The 22024-nt window shown below is 47.1% G+C and overlaps 1 protein-coding gene across 2 annotated transcripts in view; it reads left to right on the forward strand.

The window, feature by feature from the left end:
• LOC144600708 (connector enhancer of kinase suppressor of ras 2) overlaps positions 1-22024 on the forward strand; it is a 391278-nt gene that overhangs the window by 255524 nt on the left and 113730 nt on the right. For both annotated transcript variants that reach the window (XR_013548171.1, XM_078412618.1), the window contains exon 12: positions 11960-12195. Coding sequence is in view for 1 of the 2 variants with exons in the window: in XM_078412618.1 (XP_078268744.1) it covers positions 11960-12195 (236 nt within the window). In the remaining variant the exon portion in view is untranslated. The remainder of the gene's footprint in view (positions 1-11959; positions 12196-22024) is intronic.

The following is a 22024-nucleotide window of genomic DNA, read 5'->3' on the forward strand; positions in this document are numbered from 1 at the left end:
TTTACACCGAAGATCGACACAAAATGGTGGAATAACTCAGCTGGTCAGGCAGCATCTCTGGAGAAAAGGAATAAGTGATATTTTGGGTCAAGACTCTTCTTCAGATTGAGAATCATGGCTGACGTTTCAGGTTGATGACCTTGAATCTCGGTCTGAAGAAGGATCTCGACCTGAAACGCCACCTATTCCTTCTCTCCAGAGATGCTGCCTGATCTGCTGAGTCATTTTGTGTATATGGACAGTTTAGTGACAACTTTAATGAAAATAAATGAGTCAATGAGCAGCTCGTTTGTTTTGCTGATCCTGATTGTTACCTTCACACCATGCTCTGTAATTCCTTTCCGTATGCTGTCTAGGTTTGCCAACTGTCCCGTATAAGCCGGGACATCCCGGATTTTGGGCTAAATTAGTTTGTCCCGTACGGGACCGCCCTTGTCCCGTATTAGTAGGGTTGTCAACTTCCTCACTCCCAAATAAGGGACAAAGGGTGACATCACCGCCCCGCGCCCCACGTGACCTCACCCAGCCAGCGGCCACGTGCTCCCGCTCCACCAATGGCGGCCGCCCGGGCCGGGAGGCGGGTTGCATTGGTGGGGCGGGAGCACGTGGCCGCTGGCTGGGTGAGGTCACGTGGGGCGCGGGGTGGTGGCGTCACCTTGTCCCGTATTTGGCAGTGAGGAAGTTGGCAACCCTAACCCTGTCTCATCATTGTTTATGATATGGTGTCATCTACAAATGTGTAAATGGAATCTGAGCAGAATTCTGGCCACATAATCATGTGGGCGTTAGGTGCGTAGTGCACTGGAAATACTTAACAGAACAGACAGCATCTGCTGAAAGAGAAACCGATTTAATATCTCGGTGTGAAGATCCTCTGTCAGTGAGTGATGCTTAGGAAAAGTATTTGATAGCTGATAGTTTTTGATTTGTTTAGTTCTATTTAGTTTCTTGTCACGTGTACTGAGGTAGAGTGAAAAGCTTTTGTTGCGTGCTAACCAGTCAGTGGAAAGACACGATTACAATCGAGCCATTTGTATTGTACAGATGCAGGATAAGGGAGCTTTTAGTGCAAGATAAAGCCAGTAAAGTCCGATCAAAAGTAGCCCGAGGGTCACCAATGAGCTAGATAGTAGTTCAGCACTGCTCTCTGGTTGTGGTAGGTTGATTCAGTTGCCTGATAACAGCTGGGAAGAAACAGTCCCAGAATCTGGAGGTGTGCGTTTTCACACTTCTGAACCTTTTGCCCGATGGGAGAGGGGAGAAGAGAGAGTGGCCAGGGTGTGACTGGTCCTTGATTATGCTGCTGGCCTTGCCGAGGCAGCGTGAGGTGTAGATGGAGTCAATGGAAGGGAGGTTGGTTTGCGTGATGGTCTGGGCTGCACAGGTCCACAATTTGCTGCAATATCTTGCGGATTTGTTCCTGAAGCGTAAACAGTTTTCATCCTCCTGTGCATTGTAAGGTGATGAATACATTTCAATTTATGATATCGAGGAGTATAAGAAAATAACTGCAGATGCTGGTACAAATCGATTTATTCACAAAATGCTGGAGTAACTCAGCAGGTCAGGCAGCATCTCGGGAGAGAAGGAATGGGTGACGTTTCGGGTCGAGACCCTTCTTCACCCATTCCTTCTCTCCCGAGATGCTGCCTGACCTGCTGAGTTACTCCAGCATTTTGTGAATAAATCGATATGATATCGAGGAGCTGTGCTTCAATGTATTTTCTTTTAATTACTTTTTTTTTCTCATCAAAACAATTTCTGCTCTGCTTTCATGCTCTGTTTTGGTCGCTCACTTCTCTGCCACCAAATGAAATGTCATCTTGCGTAATGGAGACCACAAAGTGTTTGTGTAGTGAGTGTTTCAGTCATGTTTTGAGTCTTTGCCTTGGTCTCGTCAGCAGAATCTTTCACTGGCCACACTGAATGTAACGTTTTCCAGCTACACAACCAGTTTTAGTTCCCTTTAATGGCCTGACATACACTTGAAGGTTGGAGACAACATGTACAAATGTTTCCTTTCACAATTCGTGGGCTGGTTCCGTAGAGAACCGCTGCTTTACAGTGTAGTGAGTGTCAGGGTGTTCTGATCTAAAGCTGTACCACACGGTGTGGGATGGCTGTATATAACAGCGCCTGATTTAGGGTGTGGTGTTTATTTTAAATGGTGTTTGCAAGGTGTTCCCTGGGGAGAAGGTGCTATATGTCCTCATTCACAGATTACAGCAAGTTAGCTCGCAGGTGAGGCACACAATTCTGTCACCAACTCTAATGCGTAACTGAACTTGAAGAAAGCAACCAAAACCATCAGCTGGGATGTAGAGCTCCCCTTTTCTGATGACATTCAATCACAGACTAGGAGACTGTTGAATAGTCAATAGTCAATAGTCAATTTATTTGTCACATACACATAAATGTGCAGTGAAATGAAAAATTACCCGCAGTTCAACAATAAGACCAATAAGAATAATCAATAAAAATGCAATATCACATACAATCATAACCAACACCAAACAAAACAAACAAAAGAAGGGTCTCGACCCGAAACGTCACCCATTCCTTCCCCTCAGAGACGCTGCCTGTCCCGCTGAGTTACTCCAGCATTTTGTGTCCATCTTCGAAGAATTTACACAGTTGGCATGCTGTATCTTTAAACAGAATTAAACACAGATCTGAAAGTTCCCATGAGAGGATGTATAAATCACAGTTGTACAACTTAGTTAGTTAGTTATTTTATTGTCACGTGTACCGAGGTACAGTGAAAAAGCTTTTGCTGCGTGCTAACCAGTCAGTGGAAAGACAATACATGATCACAATCAAGCCGTCCACAGTGTACAGATATGTGATAATGGGAAAATGGTGAATAACGTTTAATGCAAGGTAAAGCCAGTAAAGTCCGATCAAAGATAGTCCAGCAGGGATCTCCAATGAGGTAGATAATAGTTCAGCACTGCTCTCTGGTTGTGGTAGGATGGTTCAGTTGCCTGATAACAGCTGGGATAGAGACTAGACAATAGACAATAGGTGCAGGAGTAGACCATTCAGCCCTTCGAGCCAGCACCGCCATTCAATGCGATCATGGCTGATCACTCTCAATCAGTACCCCGTTCCTGCCTTCTCCCCATACCTCCTCACTCCGCTATCCTTAAGAGCTCTATCCAGCTCTCTCTTGAAAGCATCCAACGAACTGGCCTCCACTGCCTTCTGAGGCAGAGAATTCCACACCTTCACCACTCTCTGACTGAAAAAGTTCTTCCTCATCTCCGTTCTAAATGGCCTACCCCTTATTCTTAAACTGTGGCCCCTTGTTCTGGACTCCCCCAACATTGGGAACATGTTTCCTGCCTCTAATGTGTCCAATCCCCTAATTATCTTATATGTTTCAATAAGATCCCCCCTCATCCTTCTAAATTCCAATGTATACAAGCCTAATTGCTCCAGCCTTTCAACATACGACAGTCCCGCCATTCCGGGAATTAACCTAGTGAACCTACGCTGCACGCCCTCCATAGCAAGAATATCCTTCCTCAAATTTGGAGACCAAAACTGCACACAGTACTCCAGGTGCGGTCTCACCAGGGCCCGGTACAACTGTAGAAGGACCTCTTTGCTCCTATACTCAACTCCTCTTGTTATGAAGGCCAACATTCCATTGGCTTTCTTCACTGCCTGCTGTACCTGCATGCTTCCTTTCATTGACTGATGCACTAGGACACCTAGATCTCGTTGAACTCCCTCTCCTCCTAACTTGACACCATTCAGATAATAATCTGCCTTTCTATTCTTACTTCCAAAGTGAATAACCTCACACTTATCTACATTAAACTGCATCTGCCATGTATCCGCCCACTCACACAACCTGTCCAAGTCACCCTGCAGCCTTATTGCATCTTCCTCACAATTCACACTACCCCCCAGCTTAGTATCATCTGCAAATTTGCTAATGGTACTTTTAATCCCTTCGTCTAAGTCATTAATGTATATCGTAAATAGCTGGGGTCCCAGCACCGAACCTTGCGGTACCCCACTGGTCACTGCCTGCCATTCCGAAAGGGACCCATTTATCCCCACTCTTTGCTTTCTGTCTGTCAACCAATTTTCTATCCATGTCAGTACCCTACCCCCAATACCATGTGCCCTAATTTTGCCCTCTAATCTCCTATGTGGGACCTTGTCGAAGGCTTTCTGAAAGTCGAGGTACACCACATCCACTGACTCTCCCCTGTCAATTTTCCTAGTTACATCCTCAAAAAATTCCAGTAGATTTGTCAAGCATGATTTCCCCTTCGTAAATCCATGCTGACTCGGAACGATCCTGTTACTGCTATCCAAATGCTCAGCGGGTGATTGATGGTCGGCGTGGACTCGATGGCCATAGGGCCTGTTTCCAAGATGAATCTTTCACCGATCAATTACAACGTGAACATCCTGGCCGACATTCATGAGGTCGTGTGCTACAAGCATCAAAAATGAACAAAGTGGTCGCTTCCAAGATGGCGTCTAACCCAGGCGACTATTTGCTTGGTAGCCACCGAAGCAGATCTACAATCACATATTACAATCGCTCCACACTCTTAAATCTCTATCCATACACTGTAAATGGCTCGATTATGATCATGTATTGTCTTTCCGCTGACTGGCAACAAAAGCTTTTCACTGTACCTCGCTCGGTACACATGACTATAAATTAAACTGGGACTGAACTAAATATGAATTGGGAAGTGGTGTGATGAGGATTAGTGGGATAACAAGGCATCTTAGAGATTTAGATTCTGGTGATCAATGAGATTGTTGATAACAGAACAAAGATGGTCAATTGTAAAGCTACTGCTCAGATGCTGGGTCTTGTGATGCTGAGAGGAAAGGCTGGGACACTGAAATCTGATGTGGAATTTTATCCGCCTTGATCTGAGAAATAGGATAGTGGGTTATATCTACTTTCAGCATTGTGTGAGTCAAATAGTCATCGAGTTATACAGTGTGGAAACAGGCCCTTCGGCCCAACTTGCCCAGGCTGTCCAAGATGCCCATCTACACAGGTCCCACCTGCCCTCATTTGGCCCATATTCCTCCAAACCTCACTATTTGCACATTCAAAATTCACATTTTGGTGGCTGCAAACCTTACCCCCATTGACAAACTGTGCACTGCAAGGGCCAGGAAGCGAGCGGGCAAGATCATCTCTGACCCCTCTCACCCTGGCAACAAACTCTTTGAAGCACTTCCCTCTGGAAGGCAACTCCGGACTGTCAAAGCAGCCACAGCCAGACATAAAAACAGCTTTTCTTCCACGAGCAGTAGCTTTACTCAACAACCAAAAGTCTGGCACCTCCTTTTGCTCTGGTATTTTATTTCATTTTCACATGTTTAAACTATGTTTTATTCTTTATGTTTTATTGTTTTATGTTTTATTCTTAATGGTTTACTGTATGTCGTGTTGATACGTGCGAGCAAAGCATCAAGGCAAATTCCTTGTGTACGGACTTGGCGAATAAAATGTATTCAATTCAACTCAATTCAATTCAATTCACATGAGTCACTTGGGCAGACAGAGCTTAATAACGATTGAGGCTTCAGCCTCTATTTAGCATGAGAGAACTATTAAACTACTCGTTAAAACTTGTGCTTTGGTCTTCATGGTTTGTGACCAGACTAGGCTGATTCCCCAGCACACTACTAAGCAGGTGCTGCAGTTAGAGATGCCTATTTAAGATGAGAATGGAAACTATCAGCCCTGGATCTCTTCTCTAGTGGATGCATCCGATCCTTCCACAATTTTTCATAAAAGGTTTATTATTGTCACATGTAACGAGGTACAGTGAAAATCTTTGCTATCCAAAAAGATACCATACCAGAGATAAAATCAGTTCAAACTCAAATACAACAGGTAGAGAAAAAGGGAAGATACAAAGTATAGTTCTCAGCATTGTGCATCAGATCCGGAGACCAATGGGGTAGAGGTGAATCGGACAAGACCCTAGCTCAAGGAAGGGCCGTTCCTCTTGGAATGTCAGCCAACCTGAAAGCTCCAACTAACATTGACTTCTCCAACTTTAGATAGTCCTCTGTCCCTCTCTTCCCCTCCCCCTTCCCAGTTCTCCCACTGTCTTCCTGTCTCCACCTATATCCTTCCTTTGTCCCGCCCCCCTGACATCAGTCTGAAGAAGGGTCTCGACCCGAAACGTCGCCCGTTCCTTCACCCCTGAGATGCTGCCTGACCTGCTGAGTTACTCCAGCATTTTGTGAATAAACACCTTCGATTTGTACCAGCATCTGCAGTTATTTTCTTACATTAAAACAGGTGGCGTCACCATCACATTGCTGCTTCTGGCATCTGGATGTGTGAAGGTTGGTAGGTTTGTCACCTGCATAATCAGTGATGAAGCCACAATGTAAGTGAGGACAGTTCCCTTTCATACTCTGAAGAAAGGACTTCATCTGAAACGTCACCCATTCCTTGTCCCCAGAGATGCTGTCTGACCCGTTGAGTTACTCTAGCTTTTTGTGTCTCTCTTTGGTTTAAACCACCATCTGCAGTTCCTGCCTACACAGTTCCCTATGTTGTTCATGGTGCTTCAAAACATTGGAGATAGTCATTTATCATCCTCCCTGCATCCATCCAGCAGAAACACAGACCACCAGACAGGAACAGCTTGCTCCCCTCTGGTGTCAGGCTTCTCAACGGTCCTTCCATAAGTCAAGGTGCTGTCCGATTCACCTCTACCCCATTGCGGACATTGGACTTTGTCCCTTGAGCTGATGCGCTACAATGCTGAGAACTACATTCTGCACTCTGTATCTTCCCCTTTGTTGGACCTAGTGTACTTGAGTTGAATGCAGGTACAGCAGGCAGTGAAGAAAGCCAATGGAATGTTGGCCTTCATAACAAGGGGAGTTGAGTATAGGAGCAAAGAGGTCCTTCTGCAGTTGTACAGGGCCCTGGTGAGACCGCACCTGGAGTACTGTGTGCAGTTTTGGTCTCCAAATTTGAGGAAGGATATTCTTGCTATTGAGGGCTATTTACTAGGTTAATTCCCGGAATGGCGGGACTGTCATATGTTGAAAGACTGGAGCGGCTAGGCTTGTATACACTGGAATTTAGAAGGATGAGAGGGGATCTTATCGAAACGTATAAGATTATTAAGGGGTTGGACACGTTAGAGGCAGGAAACATGTTCCCAATGTTGGGGGAGTGCAGAACCAGGGGCCACAGTTTAAGAATAAGGGTGATCAGCCATGATCGCATTGAATGGCGGTGCTGGCTCGAAGGGCTGAATGGCCTACTCCTGCACCTATTGTCTATTGTCTATTGTCTATTTAGAACAGAGATGAGGAAAAACATTTTCAGTCAGAGAGTTGTGAATCTGTGGAATTCTCTGCCTCAGAAGGCAGAGGAGGCCAATTCTCTGAATGCATTCAAGAGAGAGCTAGATAGAGCTCTTAAGGATAGCGGAGTCAGGGGGTATGGGGAGAAGGCAGGAACGGGGTACTGATTGAGAATGATCAGCCATGATCACATTGAATGGCGGTGCTGGCTTGAAGGGCCGAATGGCCTCCTCCTGCACCTATTGGCTATTGTCTATTGTCTATTGATTGGATTTAAACATAGTATTATCTGATCTGATTTGATCGCGTGAAAATCTATCCCTGGAGCAGTAATTGCCAAGAACGTGTTTAATAAAACTTTTTGAAATCATCAAGAGTCTAATCTGTATCAATACTAGAGGATGCCCCCATTCCCTTAGATCCTTTAAATTAATACCACTGTGGCATAAAGTAGCACTGGTATCAGAGGCTGAAATGCAAGGTTGAAAGTGATTTATTAAAAGTTTGTGGAATGTTATTTCATAAATAGATGTTGAAACTGAGTAAGTCATCAACTGGAATTATAGATGAGCAATGGATGGCACGGTGGCGCAGTGGTACAGTTGCTGCCTCACAGCGCCGGAGACCCGGGTTCGACCCCGACTATGGGTGCTGTCTGTACAGAGTTTGTACGTTCTCCCCGTGACCTCCGTGGGTTTTCTCCGGGTGCTCCGGTCTCCTCCCACTCTCTAAAGATGTACAAATTTGTAGGCTAATTGGCCCTAGTGTGTGGGGAATTCCCTGCCTCAGAAGGCAGTGGAGGCCAATTCTCTGAATGCATTCAAGAGAGAGCTGGATAGAGCTCTTAAGGATAGCGGAGTCAGGGAGTATGAAGAGAAGGCAGGAACGGGGTACTGATTGAGAATGATCAGCCATGATCACATTGAATGGCGGTGCTGGCTCGAAGGGCCGAATGGCCTCCTCCTGCACCTATTGTCTATTGTCTATTGAATAGTGTAAGTGTGTGGGGATCGCTGGTCGGTGCGGACTCGCTGGGCCGAAGGGCCTGTTTCATGTAAACTAACCTAAACTAAACAATTCTGGAGGGAAAATAACAAAGGATTGAGTAAGGGAGCAGAAACCTGGGTACTCCAGCACTTTGTGTCTTTTCTTTTAAAAAAACCTGTGCAGTGCACATGATCCTTTGCCATCGTGTTTTTGTTAACTCACGAGCAGTAGCAAGCACACTAGCATTTAGTTTAGATTGAGTTTAGATATCCAGCGCAGAAACAAGCCTTTCGGCCAACCTAGTCCACGACAACCAGCGATCCCTGCACATTAACACTACCCCGCACACCCTGAGGACAAGTTTACATTTACACCGAGCCAATTAACCTGCAAACCTGCACGTCTTTGGGGTGTGGGAGGAAACTGAAGATCTCGGAGAAAACCCACGCAGGTCACGGGGAGAACGTACAAACTCCGTACAGACGGCGCCCGTGGTCGGGATGGAGCTCGGGTCCCTGGCGCTGTGAGGCAGCAACTCTACCGCTGCGCCACCGTGCCGCCCCCAATGACAGCTCAACCAGACCGCTGGCCAAGTGTTTGCACAGGGGCAATGAATCACAACGTGTGGACTGGTTGTTCACTGTGCATCCAGGTAGAGCTGCCAGATGCATGGGACTGCGGCGCTGAGAGTACAAGCCATTCCCTGCAGCTATACATGAGCTCCGCACAGCCCCATCCATCAGCTCTGGGACCAACGCACAGCTCTGAAGGTCGTTAGAGTTCCGTAGATTACTGCAGACTTTATCTTATTTGGTTCTAAAAATGGCACCTGCAGAACAGATACAGGGGATATTTTTTCACTTATAGAGGAGACCAGATTGTGGGCAAAATAGAGAATACAGAAGGACTGGAATTTTTCTGTTTGAGCTTTGCAGTTTTCTGTGTGTTTGGGTTTACTTTAGTTTAGTTTATTGTCACGTGTGCCGAGGTACAGTGAAATTTTCTTTGTTGCGCCCTAACCAGTCAGCGGAAAGACAATACATGATTACACTCGAGCCATTTACAGTGTACAGATACATGATAAGAGAAGAACTTTTGGTACAAGGTAAAGTCCGATCAAAGATAGTCTGATAGCAGTTCAGGGCTGCTCTCTTGTTGCGGATGGATGGTGTGCCTTTTGCCCAGTGGGAGAGGGGAGAAGAGGGAGTGGCCAGGGTGCGACTGGTTCTTGATTATGCTGCTGGCCTTGTCGAGGCAGCGTGAGGTATAAATGGAGTCAATGGATAAACTGTATACACTGGAGTCCTTGTATACACTGGAATTTAGACTTGTATACACTGGAATTTAGAAGGATGAGAGGAGATCTTATCGAAACGTATAAGATTATTAAGGGGTTGGACACGTTAGAGGCAGGAAACATGTTCCCAATGTTGGGGGAGTCCAGAACAAAAGGCCACAGTTTAAGAATAAGGGGTAGGCCATTTAGAACTGAGATGAGGAAAAACTTTTTCAGTCAGAGAGTTGTGAATCTGTGGAATTCTCTACCTCAGAAGGTAGTGGGGGCCAATTCTCTGAATGCATTCAAGAGAGAGCTAGATAGAGCCCTTAAGGATAGCGGAGTGAGGGGGTATGGGGAGAAGGCAGGAACGGGGTACTGATTAAGAATGATCAGCCATGATCACATTGAATGGCGGTGCTGGCTCGAAGGGCCGAATGGTCTCCTCCTGCACCTAATGTCTATTGTCTATTGTCTAATGGAAGGGAGGTCGGTTTGTGTGATGGTCCACAATTCACTGCAATTTTGTGCGGTCTTGGATGGAGCTGTTCCCAAACCAAGTTGTGATGCATCCTGATAAAGTGCTTTCTTCGGCGCATCTGTAGACGTTGGTGAGAGTTGTCGGGGACATGCCAAACATTCCCCCGCCTTCAAAGGAAGTCGAGGCGTTGGTGTGCTTTCTTGGTCGTTGCTTCAATATGGGTGGTCCAGGAGAAGTTGAGTTTAGTGTCGAGATGAAGCATGGAAACAGGCCCTTCGTCCCACTGAGTCGGTGCCGACCATCGTTTGTTAATTTAACAAACCTGTACGTCTTTGGGATGTGGGGGGAAACCGGAGCACCCGGAGAGAACCCGTGCGGTCACAGTGAGAACGTACAAACTCCGTGCAGACAACACCCGTGGTCAGGATCGAACCTGGGTCTCTGGTTCTGTAAAGTAACAACTCTACCGCTGCGCCACCGTGTATAAGATCCAGAAAGTCATGATGTAATTGTAGAGGGCTTTGGCTAGGCCGCATTTGGAGTATTGTGTTCAGTTCTGGTCGCCCCAAACAAGAGCTGTGGAAAAACTCCGGTGAGTGGCTGGAACCTGCTACTGGGGGCGGAGGTGGAGGCAGATACGATCGTGGCACTGTAGAGATTCATGGAGAGGCACATGGGCATGCAGGGAATGGAGGGATATGGATCATGTGCAGGTAGATAAGCGTTGGTCTTGGCATCATTTCCACACAGACATTGTGGGCCGAAGGGCCTGATCCTGTGCTGTACTGTTCCATGTTCTAAATACAGAAGATGCTGGAAAGACTCAGCAGGTTGAGCAGCACCTGTGGAAAGAGAAACAGTTAATATTTCAGGTTTAGAGGTCCTTCGTGGGCACAATCCCCAGGCCTGAAACTAGGGTTGCCAACTTTCTCACTCCCAAATACAGGACAAGGTGATGTCACCGCCCTGCGCCCCACGTGACCTCACACAGCCAGCGGCCGCCGTTAAGTGAACACACTCGGCTCCCCTCCCCAAACACACCCCGTTAGCCTACAGTGTCCGGGCCTACACTGTCCGGGTCTACAATGTCCGGGCCTACAGTGACCCCCGGGCCTACAGTGTCCGGGCCTGCACTGTCCGGGCCTACAGTGTCCGGGCCTACACTGTCCGGGCCTACAGTGTCCGGGCTTACAGTGTCCGGGCCTACACTGTCCGGGCCTACAGTGTCCGGGCCTACACTGTCCGGGCCTACAGTGTCCGGGCCCACAGTATCCGGGCCTACAGCGCCCCCTGGGCCTAATACGGGACAAGGCCAGTCCCATACGGGACAAACAAATTTAGCCCAATATAGGAGATGTCCCGGCTAATACGGGACAGTTGGCGACCCTACCTGAAACATTGACTGCCTCCCCCCCCAGATGCAGCCTGACCTGCTGAGCATTTCCAGCATTTTTTGTTTTCATGATTCTACAACTAAACGAGGACATGAACATCATCCAAAGTATGTTTGCATGACTGACAGGACATTACCTAAAATAGATCAGCGTCATATAGGTGTCGTATGAGCTCTCTGCAGGAAAGGGTTACGAAACACAATATCATTATCTGCGACCACATTTTGCTCTCTCTCGTGGGCAACATGTCAGAAGTTAAAACTACATTTAACTTCACCAGTGCCACCAAAATAACCATTTATAGCTGCCGTGGAATATGTTTTGATTGGGTGGCTGCTAGTCCAACTCACATCACAGGGCTGTGGGCTGCAATGATGCTGCCTTGTGGTTGCCTGAACGTTTAAAGGAAGTCATTCTTTAGCTTAGTTTGTGCGTTTCGCTGCATTTGCAAAATTAAACTCGCCGCTTTTTTGCTGCTTTCCTCCTTTGACCCAGAGGATCCTCTGCTGCACTACCTGGGCGATGACAAGATCCTGATCATTCAAGAGGATCCTATGACCCAGAGAGACAGCAAGAGGGACACGGGCAGGAGATCGCGCCGGAAGAACCAGGGGAGTCCGAGCTACCCCATTAGCCCCTCTGTCCTCACGGCCCCAGTGAGACTCGAACCCGGTCCTCAAGACATCTTGAGCTTCCCACTGCCTGAAAGCAACACCGTGCCTCTCTACCACGTGAGTTATAAAACTCTATTTGTTTTATCTTCCACTTTGCATCTCGTGCTCAGATTTAACCTGTGATATATAAAGTGCAAAACGTATTAACCTTGCATTATGAAATGCGATCGACGGTTCTTGCTGTAATTTATCTGTAATCTTCCAGGATAATAGTTTCGACAATGATGGTTTAAAAAAGCACTTGAAGTGCGTGCGGAATGCCAATGGAAGATATTTAGCATTCCAAAAGCAGACATTATTTCTATTAGTGGCAAATTTATGCTTTTGGTCCCACTTAGAAGTGCCCCAAAGGGAAAGAAAGCACAGCCTTAACTTCCCTTTCTACATAAACTGTGTGTAAATCGTCTCATTGTCTCTTCCTCATAGAAATCAGTTAGCATTGTAAGGGTCATAGGCGTCAAGTGCATCTTAACTTGGGCGTTTAATAGTCCTTCAGTAATTTGGAAAGCTGCACTGTAGTCTAACTTGTAGCTTTTTAAAGCAAGTATCAGTTCAGCTGTGAAGATATATTCTGCGACGCACATATGGTTCATTCATGGCTTTCAACATCTGCCAGCGTCTGCTGACGATGCAGTCAGAAATCCGTGCTCTCCAGGACATTGGGTTCATGTCGAAACAAGGAACTGCAGACGGCTGGTTTACAAAAAAAGACACAAAGTGCCGGAGTAACTCAGCGGGTCTGACAGCACCTCTGGAGAACATGGATAGGTGACGTTTCAGATCGGGTAGGGTCTGAAGAAGGATCCCAACCCAAAACGTCACCTATCCATGTTCTCCAGAGATACTGTCCAACCTGTGAAACGTCACCTATCCGTGTTCTCCAGAGATACTGCCTGGCCCGCTGAGTTACTCCAGCACTCTGTGAAATGTCACCTATCCATGTTCTCCAGAGATACTGCCTGACCCGCTGAGTTACTCCAGCACTTTGTGTCTTCTTTTGTCTGGTGTTCATGTCATATGTTTTATTTGATTTACCAAAGAAGCCAATGATCAATATTTAACTTAGCTCAGGATCAACAAATGCAGAATTATTGTAAGGACACAGAGTGCTGGAGTAACTCAGCGGGTCAGGCAGCATCTCTGGAGAACATGGACAGGTGACGTTTCGGGTCGAGACCTTTCTGAGCGTGCTGTTTCCTCAGGATTGTTGTAGTTCATCAAGGGCTTCTCCGAGAGCAGAGAATGGTTATCTCGCAAGCTAAGAAAGGTTAGCTCAGGATTCTGATTGTAAAGAACATGTGTTCACATAAATGTTCCCTAACTGTTGGTACTAATTGATTTTAAATGATTCAAGTCAAGCGGTATCAATATCACAACTGTATTCCGTTGTGTCTAATTTATTCTGAAGGAGTTCTGAGAAAGAAAAGTAAACAAGCTGGAACAACATGGAGATGGAAGCAATAAAATATAGATCAGGGCAGGGTAGCGCAGCGGTAGAGTTGCTGCTTTACAGCGAAAGCAGCACCGGAGACTCAGGTTCGATCCTGACTACGGGTGCTGCACTGTAAGGAGTTTGTACGTTCTCCCCGTGACCTGCGTGGGTTTTCTCCGAGATCTTCGGTTTCCTCCCACACTCCAAAGACGTACAGGTATGTAGGTTAATTGGCTGGGTAAATGTAAAAATTGTCCCTAGTGGGTGTAGGATGGTGTTAATGTGCGGGGATCGCTGGGCGGCACGGACTTGGAGGGCCGAAAAGGCCTGTTTCCGGCTGTATATATATGATATGATGATGATATGATATGAAGGAGCCCTAGCAATGCGTTACATGGTTACTGCAACTCTGAGAGAGATTGGAGATGTCAGAATTGATATACTTCTATAAAAAGCTTTGTTGCTGTCACCGGCAGTTGATGTGGGACTTCACCTCTGCCGACATGCTGTCTCTTCTGGTCTATTTCCAGTCAGCTCCTGACCGATTGAACTGACTGAATGATACAGCACGGAAACAGGCCCTTAGACCCACCGAATCCAGGCCAACCATCGGTCCACACTCGTTCTACGCGATCCCGCTTTCTCACCCACTCCCCACACTCAAAGGGCAATTTTACAGAGGGCCAATTAACCTGCGAACCTGCATGTCCACTGGAATGTGGGAGCACCCGGAGAAAACCCATGCGGTCGCGGGGTGAACGTGCAAACTCCACAAAGGCAGCACCTGAGGTCAGGATCTCTGGCTGAAGCTGCACCACTGTGCCGCCCTATTTCAGTTTCAGTTTAGTTTTATTGTCACGTGTACCGAGGTACAGTGAAAAGCTTTTGTTGCGCGCTAACCAGCCAGCAAAAGGACAATACACGATTACAATCGAACCATTTACAGTGTGTACAGGTACATGATAAGGGAATAACGTTTAGTGCAAGGTAAAGCCAGCAAAGTCCGATCAAGGATAGTCCGAGGGTCACCAAAGAGGTAGATAGTAGTTCAGCACTGCTCTCTGGTTGTGGTGGGATGATTCAGATTTATTTAGTACAAACGTTGGTATTTTCTCGGACCATGACGTATCGCTCTGCTGTGCTGTGCTGCATTTTAATTGAAAGTTCAATATCTTTCTCCCAAGCAACAGCGATTGCTCAGTGATATCTTTGGAGTCTCGCCACCTGCTTTGTTTTTCTACGACAGTGGTTTCTCGATGCTCTCAGACATTCTGAAGTCATGCAGGTTGAAGTATCGATTCATTGAAGAAGAGAGCGCTTCGACGAAGGATGGTGGCAGCAAATTGAAAGCAGATCGAATTAGTGCTCTCCGCTGCCTGCTCTCACAACATTGGGTTTTTTCTCTTTCCGTATGTTTGTTCGATTAACTCTAGAAATTAAAGTAGAATCTGCTTCCAGCACCTGTGCACATCTCTCGCCCATCCCTGGTGTGACAAAATGCTGGGGTAACTCAGCAGGTCAGGCAGCATCTAGGAGAGACTCGAAACGTCACCCATTCCCTCTCTTCTAGATGCTGCCTGACCTGCTGAGTTACTCCAGCATTTTGTGATACCTTCGATTTGTACCAGCATCTGCAGTTATTTTCCCACACATCTAGCCCATCCCTACAGTTTATTAATTCCAAATTATAACACATTGATCATGTTCATAAGTGATAGGAGCAGAATTAGGCCATTCGGCCCTTCGGCCCATCAAGTCTATTCTGCCATTCAATCATGGCTGATCCATCTCTCCCTCCTAACCCCATTCTCCTGACTTCTCCCCATAACCCCTGACACTGAAAATATCCATTGACAGCCTGCACAATCTTCTGTGGCAATGAATTCCACAGATTCACCGCCCTCTAACAAAATAAATTCCTCCTCATCTCCTTCCTAAAGGAACAAACTTTTATTCTGAGGCTATGACCTCTGGTCCTAGACTCTCCCACTGGTGGAAACATTCTCTCCACATCCACTCATAAGGTCATAAGGTCATAAGGAATAGGGGTTAGAATTATGCCATTCGGCCCATCAAGTCTACTCCGCCATTCAATCATGGCTGACCTAGCTCTCCCTCCTAACCCCATTCTATCCATAACCACTGACTAATCAAGAATCTATCTATCTCTGCCATAAACATATCCACTGACTTGGCCTCCACAGCCTTCTGTGGCAATGAATTCCACAGATTCACCATTCTATCCAGGCCTTTCATTGTCGGTGGGTTTCAATGAGATCCTACCTCATCCTCCTAAACTCCAGTAAGTACAGGCCCAGAGCCGTCAAATGCTCATCATGTTATCATGTGTTATCATGTGTGCCCCATCGTTTTGTGAAGTCAATCACAATATCCCTGTCTTGCTGATGTTGAGAGAAAGGTTGTTGTCTTGGCGCCTCGTAACGAGGTTCACAATCTTCTCCCTTTCGCCATTATTTGATATCCGTCCCCACAATGGTGGTGTCGTCCGCGAATTTGTAAGTTGAGGTGGATTTGTGCATGTCTGCACAGTTGTGGGTGTTTAAGGAGTAAAGAAGGGGGCTGAGAAGGCAGCCTTGCAGAGCATCAGTGTTGTGGATTATCGTGGAGGATGATTGGTCTCCTACCCTCATTGACTGGGGTCTGTTGGTCAGGAAGGCGAGGATCCAGTTGCAGAGGTGAGTGCTGACTCCGAATCCCGTGAGATTGGTGATGAGCTTGGATGGGATAATGGTGTTGAGAGCAGAGCTGTAGTCTACGAATAGAAGTCGGACGTGGGTGTCAATTGCAACCTTGCATAATCAATACACCACTAGAATGTTAGGGGGCTTTTGTCAGGACTGAAGGGCTGAGCTATGTGGAGAGGACTGGCAGGCGAGGGCTTTATTCCGTGGAGCGCTGGAAGCTGGGGGGTGGGAATGGGGCAGAGAAACCCCATTCAGGGGCAGAGAAACCCCGCCCAGCTGTTTGTGTGGCACGGTGGCGCAGCGGTAGAGTTGCTGCCTTACAGCGAAGGCAGCGCCGGAGACCCGGGTTGGATCCCGACTATGGGTGCTGTCTGTACAGAGTTTGTACGTTCGCCCCGTGACCTGCGTGGTTTTCTCCGAGATCTTCGGAGAAAACTCCAAAGACGTGCAGGTTTGCAGGTTAATTGGCTTGGTAAGTGTAAAAATTGTCCCCAGTGGGTATAGGATAGAGTTAATGTGCGGGGATCGCTGGTCAGCGCGGACCCGGTGGGCCGAAAGGGCCTGTTTACGCGCTATATCTATAAACTAAACTAAACTAAACTAAGAAGGAACCCTGTCCTTAACCGACAACAACAAAAAAAGGTCTACTAACTCTTGGATTAATAGAGAAGTCAAAGTCAGTTGGAAATGATGGCTAATGCATAATGAATGAGAGAATCCTGAACCATCTGACATGTTGTAGATATGTATGGGCCCGCGCCTTGGAAGAATGGAGAGGTTTTGCTGTCAAATTGTGCATTTGTATTTGTGATATGATGTATTGTGAACACATCAGCTGCAAAGGGGTGTCCAGGGAGGGTGGGTGAGGGTTATTTTTGTTGTTATATATAAAGAACAAAATGGAGGGGAATGTAATGCATTACGTTTTTCGTATTGTATCTTTCCTTCAATAAAAATAAATATTTAAAGGAAAAGAAAAGTCCAGTGGATAAAGAAAAGTCTTGACCCGAAACGTCACCTGTCCGTGTTCTCCGGAGATACTGCCTGACCGCCGAGTTACTCCAGCACTCTGTGTCCCTCTTGGATTAATGTCAGCAGCTAACAAAACCACAGTGTCATCCTAATCAAATGATTCACACCCATGGAGTGTATTCAGCAGTGCAGTTCACACTCACCAGCAGTTCCAGTGGGCAGAGCATCAGTGTATTAACATGCTGAAACAAGACTCAGTGCTCCAGCTTTGCTTTGCTTGCTACTACCAGAGTAAGCAATACTCTGGATGTGCGCTATTCTGTCAGTGCGGGAATCCTTTGGAACTCAGGAAACTTTTCAAAGCCACCAACATAATCGAGGACCAGTCTCACCCCGGTCACTCCCTCTTCTCCCCTCTCCCATCAGGCAAGAGGTGCAGAAGTATGAAAACGCACACCTCTAGATTCAGGGACACTATCTTCCTAGCTGTTATCAGGCAACTGCTGTCAATGGCTAGAATGGTCCTGATCTCCCATCTGTCACATTGAAAACCCTCAGACTACCTTTAATCGGACATTACTGGAGTTTATTTTGCATTAAACATCATTCTCTTTATTCTGTATCTGTATGCTGTGGGTGACTTGAGTGTAAATATGTAGTCTTTCCACTGACTGGTTAGCACGTAACAAAAAGCTTTTTCACTCTACGTCGGTGCATGCGACAATGAACAAAACCAAACGAAACCAGCCTCTGCAGTTCCTTCCTGCAGATTTCGTCTGCTGTATTGCAAAATCTCCTCGAGGTATGCCTGTTCTCCTCCTCTCTCCAACGAGGGTTCTGAAACACCCTCTCTCGCTGCTCCCCCTCTGTGTGATCTCTTCTTTCCCTTTCCCCTGAGCATCAGACTGAAGAAGGGCCTCGACTCGAAACGTCACCTATTCCTCTCCTCCAGAGATGCTGCCTGAGATGCTCCAGCTATTTTGCGTCTATCTTCGGCTTGAACCAGCATCTCTGCAGTTCCCTACTAAAACTAGACCTCAGTGGGAATGCAACCAAAATAAATGCAGGCCTAGAATGGTGGCTGCCAAAGTTTGCTAGCGGCCAATGTCTGTGGAAACTCACCAAGACGGAGGGCCCTGTAATAACTGATCCCACTTTGACTGAGAGCAGGGGGAACATGTTTCACACCCAAGGTGATAGTTAGATTCTTGAGGTTCACATGGAGGGTGATGTTCTGCGTAAAGAAGTTCATGGAACAGCAGAAGAGAATGGAAAAGGGAACAAACAGCCGTCCCAACGTGGCAGTTCCCAGAGGAGCCAGGGACAGCACACAGCAAAAGAAACATATAATATAGAAACATAGAAAATAGGTGCAGGAGGAGGCCATTTCGAAGGGCCAAATGGCCTCCTGCTGCACCTATTTTCTATGTTTCTGTGAAACCAGAGAGAATGCAAATTGTGGACATCTCACTTTCAGCGGGGAAAGGAGACAAGGCATTTCTCCCGAGGGTTGAAACAGAAATCCGAGGATGATGACATTTGTTTGCTGCCGTTGGGAAGTTGCTCAGGAAGCGTCTGCAATATTGATGAGCTGTGGTGAGAGTTTGCACCAGCGACATTGAAGAAAAGGGTAACATAATCCCAAGGAGGATGGCGCCTGGGACTTGAGGTGACATCTGTTGCCCACGACCTTCTAGGTGCTGATGGAGGCAAAAGAGACCACGAAGGTTAGTTCCAGTGCAATCTGAAGGCAACCCGGAGTCACGGCACAGACGGGCACGGTGGCGCAGCGGTAGAGTTGCTGCCTCACAGCGCCAGAGACCCGGGTTCCATCCTGACTACGGGTGCTGTCTGTACAGAGTTTGCACGTTCCCCCTGAGATGAGAAAACATTTCTTCACACAGAGAGTGGTGAGTCTGTGGAATTCTCTGCCAAAGAAGGTAGTTAAGGCCAGTTAATTGGCTATATTTAAGAGGGAGTTAGATGTGACCCTTGTGGCTAAAGGGATCAGGGGGTATGGAGAGAATCTTCTGTGGCAATGAATTCCACAGATTCACCGCCCTCTGACAAAATAAATTTCTTCCTCATCTCCTTTCTAAAGGAACGACCTTTTATTCTGAGGCTATGACCTCTGGTCCTAGACTCTCCCACTGGTGGAAACATTCTCTCCACATCCACTCATAAGGTCATAAGGTCATAAGGAATAGGGGTAGAAAGCAGGTACAGGTTACTGAGCTGGATGATCTGCCATGATCATATTGAATGGCGGTGCAGGCTCGAAGGGCCGAATGGCCTACTCCTGCACCTATTTTCTATGTTTCTATGTGACCGCGTAGGGTTTCTCCAGGTGCTCCGGTTTCCTCCCACAATCCAAAACGTACAGGTAAATTGGCTTTGGTAGAACTGTAAATTGTCTCCAGTGTAGGATAGTGTTAGTGCGCGGGGTGATCGCTGGTCGGCACGGTCAGGGTGGGCCGAATGGTCTGTTTTTGCGCTGCATCTCTAAAGTCTAGAGTCAAGGAGTGAAACAGCATGGAAATAGGTGCTTCGGTGTTGTCAGAACCCAAGGGCCTGAACTACAGGGAGAGGTTGGGCAGGGCAAGACTTTGAGCGCAAGAGGCTGAGGGGTGATCTTACAGAGGTGTATAAATCATGTGGGGAATAAATAGGGCAAATGAGTCTTTTTACCCTGTGTAGGTGGATCAAGAACCGGTGGACATGGTTTTAAGATGAGAGTGGAAAGATTGAATAGGAACCTGAGGGTCAGATGGATGGACTGAATGGCCTCTTTCTATGTTGTAAATATAAGTTTAAGGACATGGCATGCTGGTGATGGATACATGGGGATTCAAACATGCACTGTGGCACAGCTGGCACAGCTGGCACAGCTGGTAGAGCTGCTGCCTCACAGCACCAGAGACATGGGTTCGATCCTGACTCCGCTTGCCGTCTGCTTGGAGTTTGCATGTCCTCCTTGTGACTGTGTGGGTTTCCTCCGGGTGCTCCGGTTTCCTCCCACATCCCAAGGTTATGCGGGTTTGTTGGTTGGTTGGCCCTGTGTAAATCGCCCCCGGTGTGTAGGGAATGGATGAGAAAGTTGGGTAACATAGAACTAGTGCGAAAAGGTGATGGCTGGTGGGCGTAGACTCGATGGGCCGAAGGGCTTGTTTCCATGTTGAATCTTTCAAGTGTCAAGAATATGGAGGTGGAGGAGTGAAACTTTTCGGTGGGTTGAATGGGGACAATGAGTAGACCATGAGGTTTTGACACTTTGTCGTTATGACTCAAATGTCTGGTAAGCGCTGTCATAGTTACCTAATGCCTCAACTACATCCTCTGCTAAGTCAAAAAGTGCTGGTTAGACAATTGCTGCTAAGACAAAAAACTCAGCGGGTCAGGCAGCATCTCTGGAGAACATGGATAGGTGTCGGTTCGGATCCGTCAGCCTTCAGACCCGCCTGACCCACAGAGTCACTCCGCGCTTTGTGTCTTGGTTTGTAAACCAGAATTTCCTGGGTTCCTGGCATTAACATCCCCTGGCAGCTCAGTCCGTATGCTCACCACCCTCTGAGAGAAAAGGTTCCCCCCCAGGTTCCTATTAAACCTCGCCCCTCTCACCTTAAACCTTCACATAGTGCAAAACAAAATCTACCAGGAAATAGTCCTCACGTCAACCTCTTCTAGGGTTGCCAACTTCCTCACTCCCAAATAAGGGACAAAGGGTGACGTCACCGCCCCGCGTCCCACGTGACCTCACCCAGCCAGCGGCCACGTGCTCCCGCTCCACCAATGGCGGCCCCCATTGGTGGAGCGGGAGCACGTGGCCGCTGGCTGGGTGAGGTCACGTGGGGCGCGGGGCTCTGACGTCACCCTTTGTCCCTGATTTGGGAGTGAGGAAGTTGGCAACCCAACTAATACGGGACAAGGGCGGTCCCGTACGGGGACAAACCAATTTAGCCCAAAATACAGGATGTCCCGGCTAATACGGGACAGTTGGCAAACCTAACCTCTCCTCAGTCCTTAGCAAAGGAGGTGTCATCAGCAATATCATCAGCGTTAAGGAGTGCTGACGAAACGTAAATCAAGGGAGAATTGTACAATCAAGGGAGTGTGTAGTATTAATTAATTTGCAACTATAATGGTGCTGAGGGGTTAAGTAGGTGGCAGAGACCTACAACTTCCTGCTAAAAGCCTCTGCATTACACCATTCATCACTTACCTGCAGTTGAGCAGTCACTGGACTCTGGTTCAAAGTGCAGAGTTCAGTTTCTGAATTAATCGCACCTTTTTGACCCAGCAGCAAATGGAAGGACCACCAGTGAGAAGATTCATGCTAACGAGACACGCCACAAAGCAGACCCTGAAGAAGGGTCTCCACACAAAATGTCACCCATCCTTTTTCTCCCCTCTTGTCATCAGGCTTCTGACGGGTCCTTCCATAAGCTCGGGTGCTGTCCGATTCACCCCTACCCCATTGCGGACATTGGACTTAGTCTCTGGAACTAATGCGCTACAATGCTGAGAACTATATACTGTGCTCTGTATCTTCTCCTTTGCTCTGCCTATTGTACTTGAGTGTGACCTGATTGTATTTACATGTGGTATTATCTGAACTATGTGGATAGCATGCAAAACAAAGCCTTTAACTGTACCTCGGTACACGTGACAATAATAAGCGTGAACCTAATCACTGCCATGTGGGAAAATAGCTCAGGAGATTAATCTAAATTAAGTAAACCAGGATTGTGCTGACAGATTCCTGCTTAAAACAATGAAG

The sequence above is a fragment of the Rhinoraja longicauda genome, chromosome 15 (genome assembly GCF_053455715.1).
Source record: "Rhinoraja longicauda isolate Sanriku21f chromosome 15, sRhiLon1.1, whole genome shotgun sequence".
In the NCBI taxonomy this organism is placed as follows: Eukaryota; Metazoa; Chordata; class Chondrichthyes; order Rajiformes; family Arhynchobatidae; genus Rhinoraja; species Rhinoraja longicauda.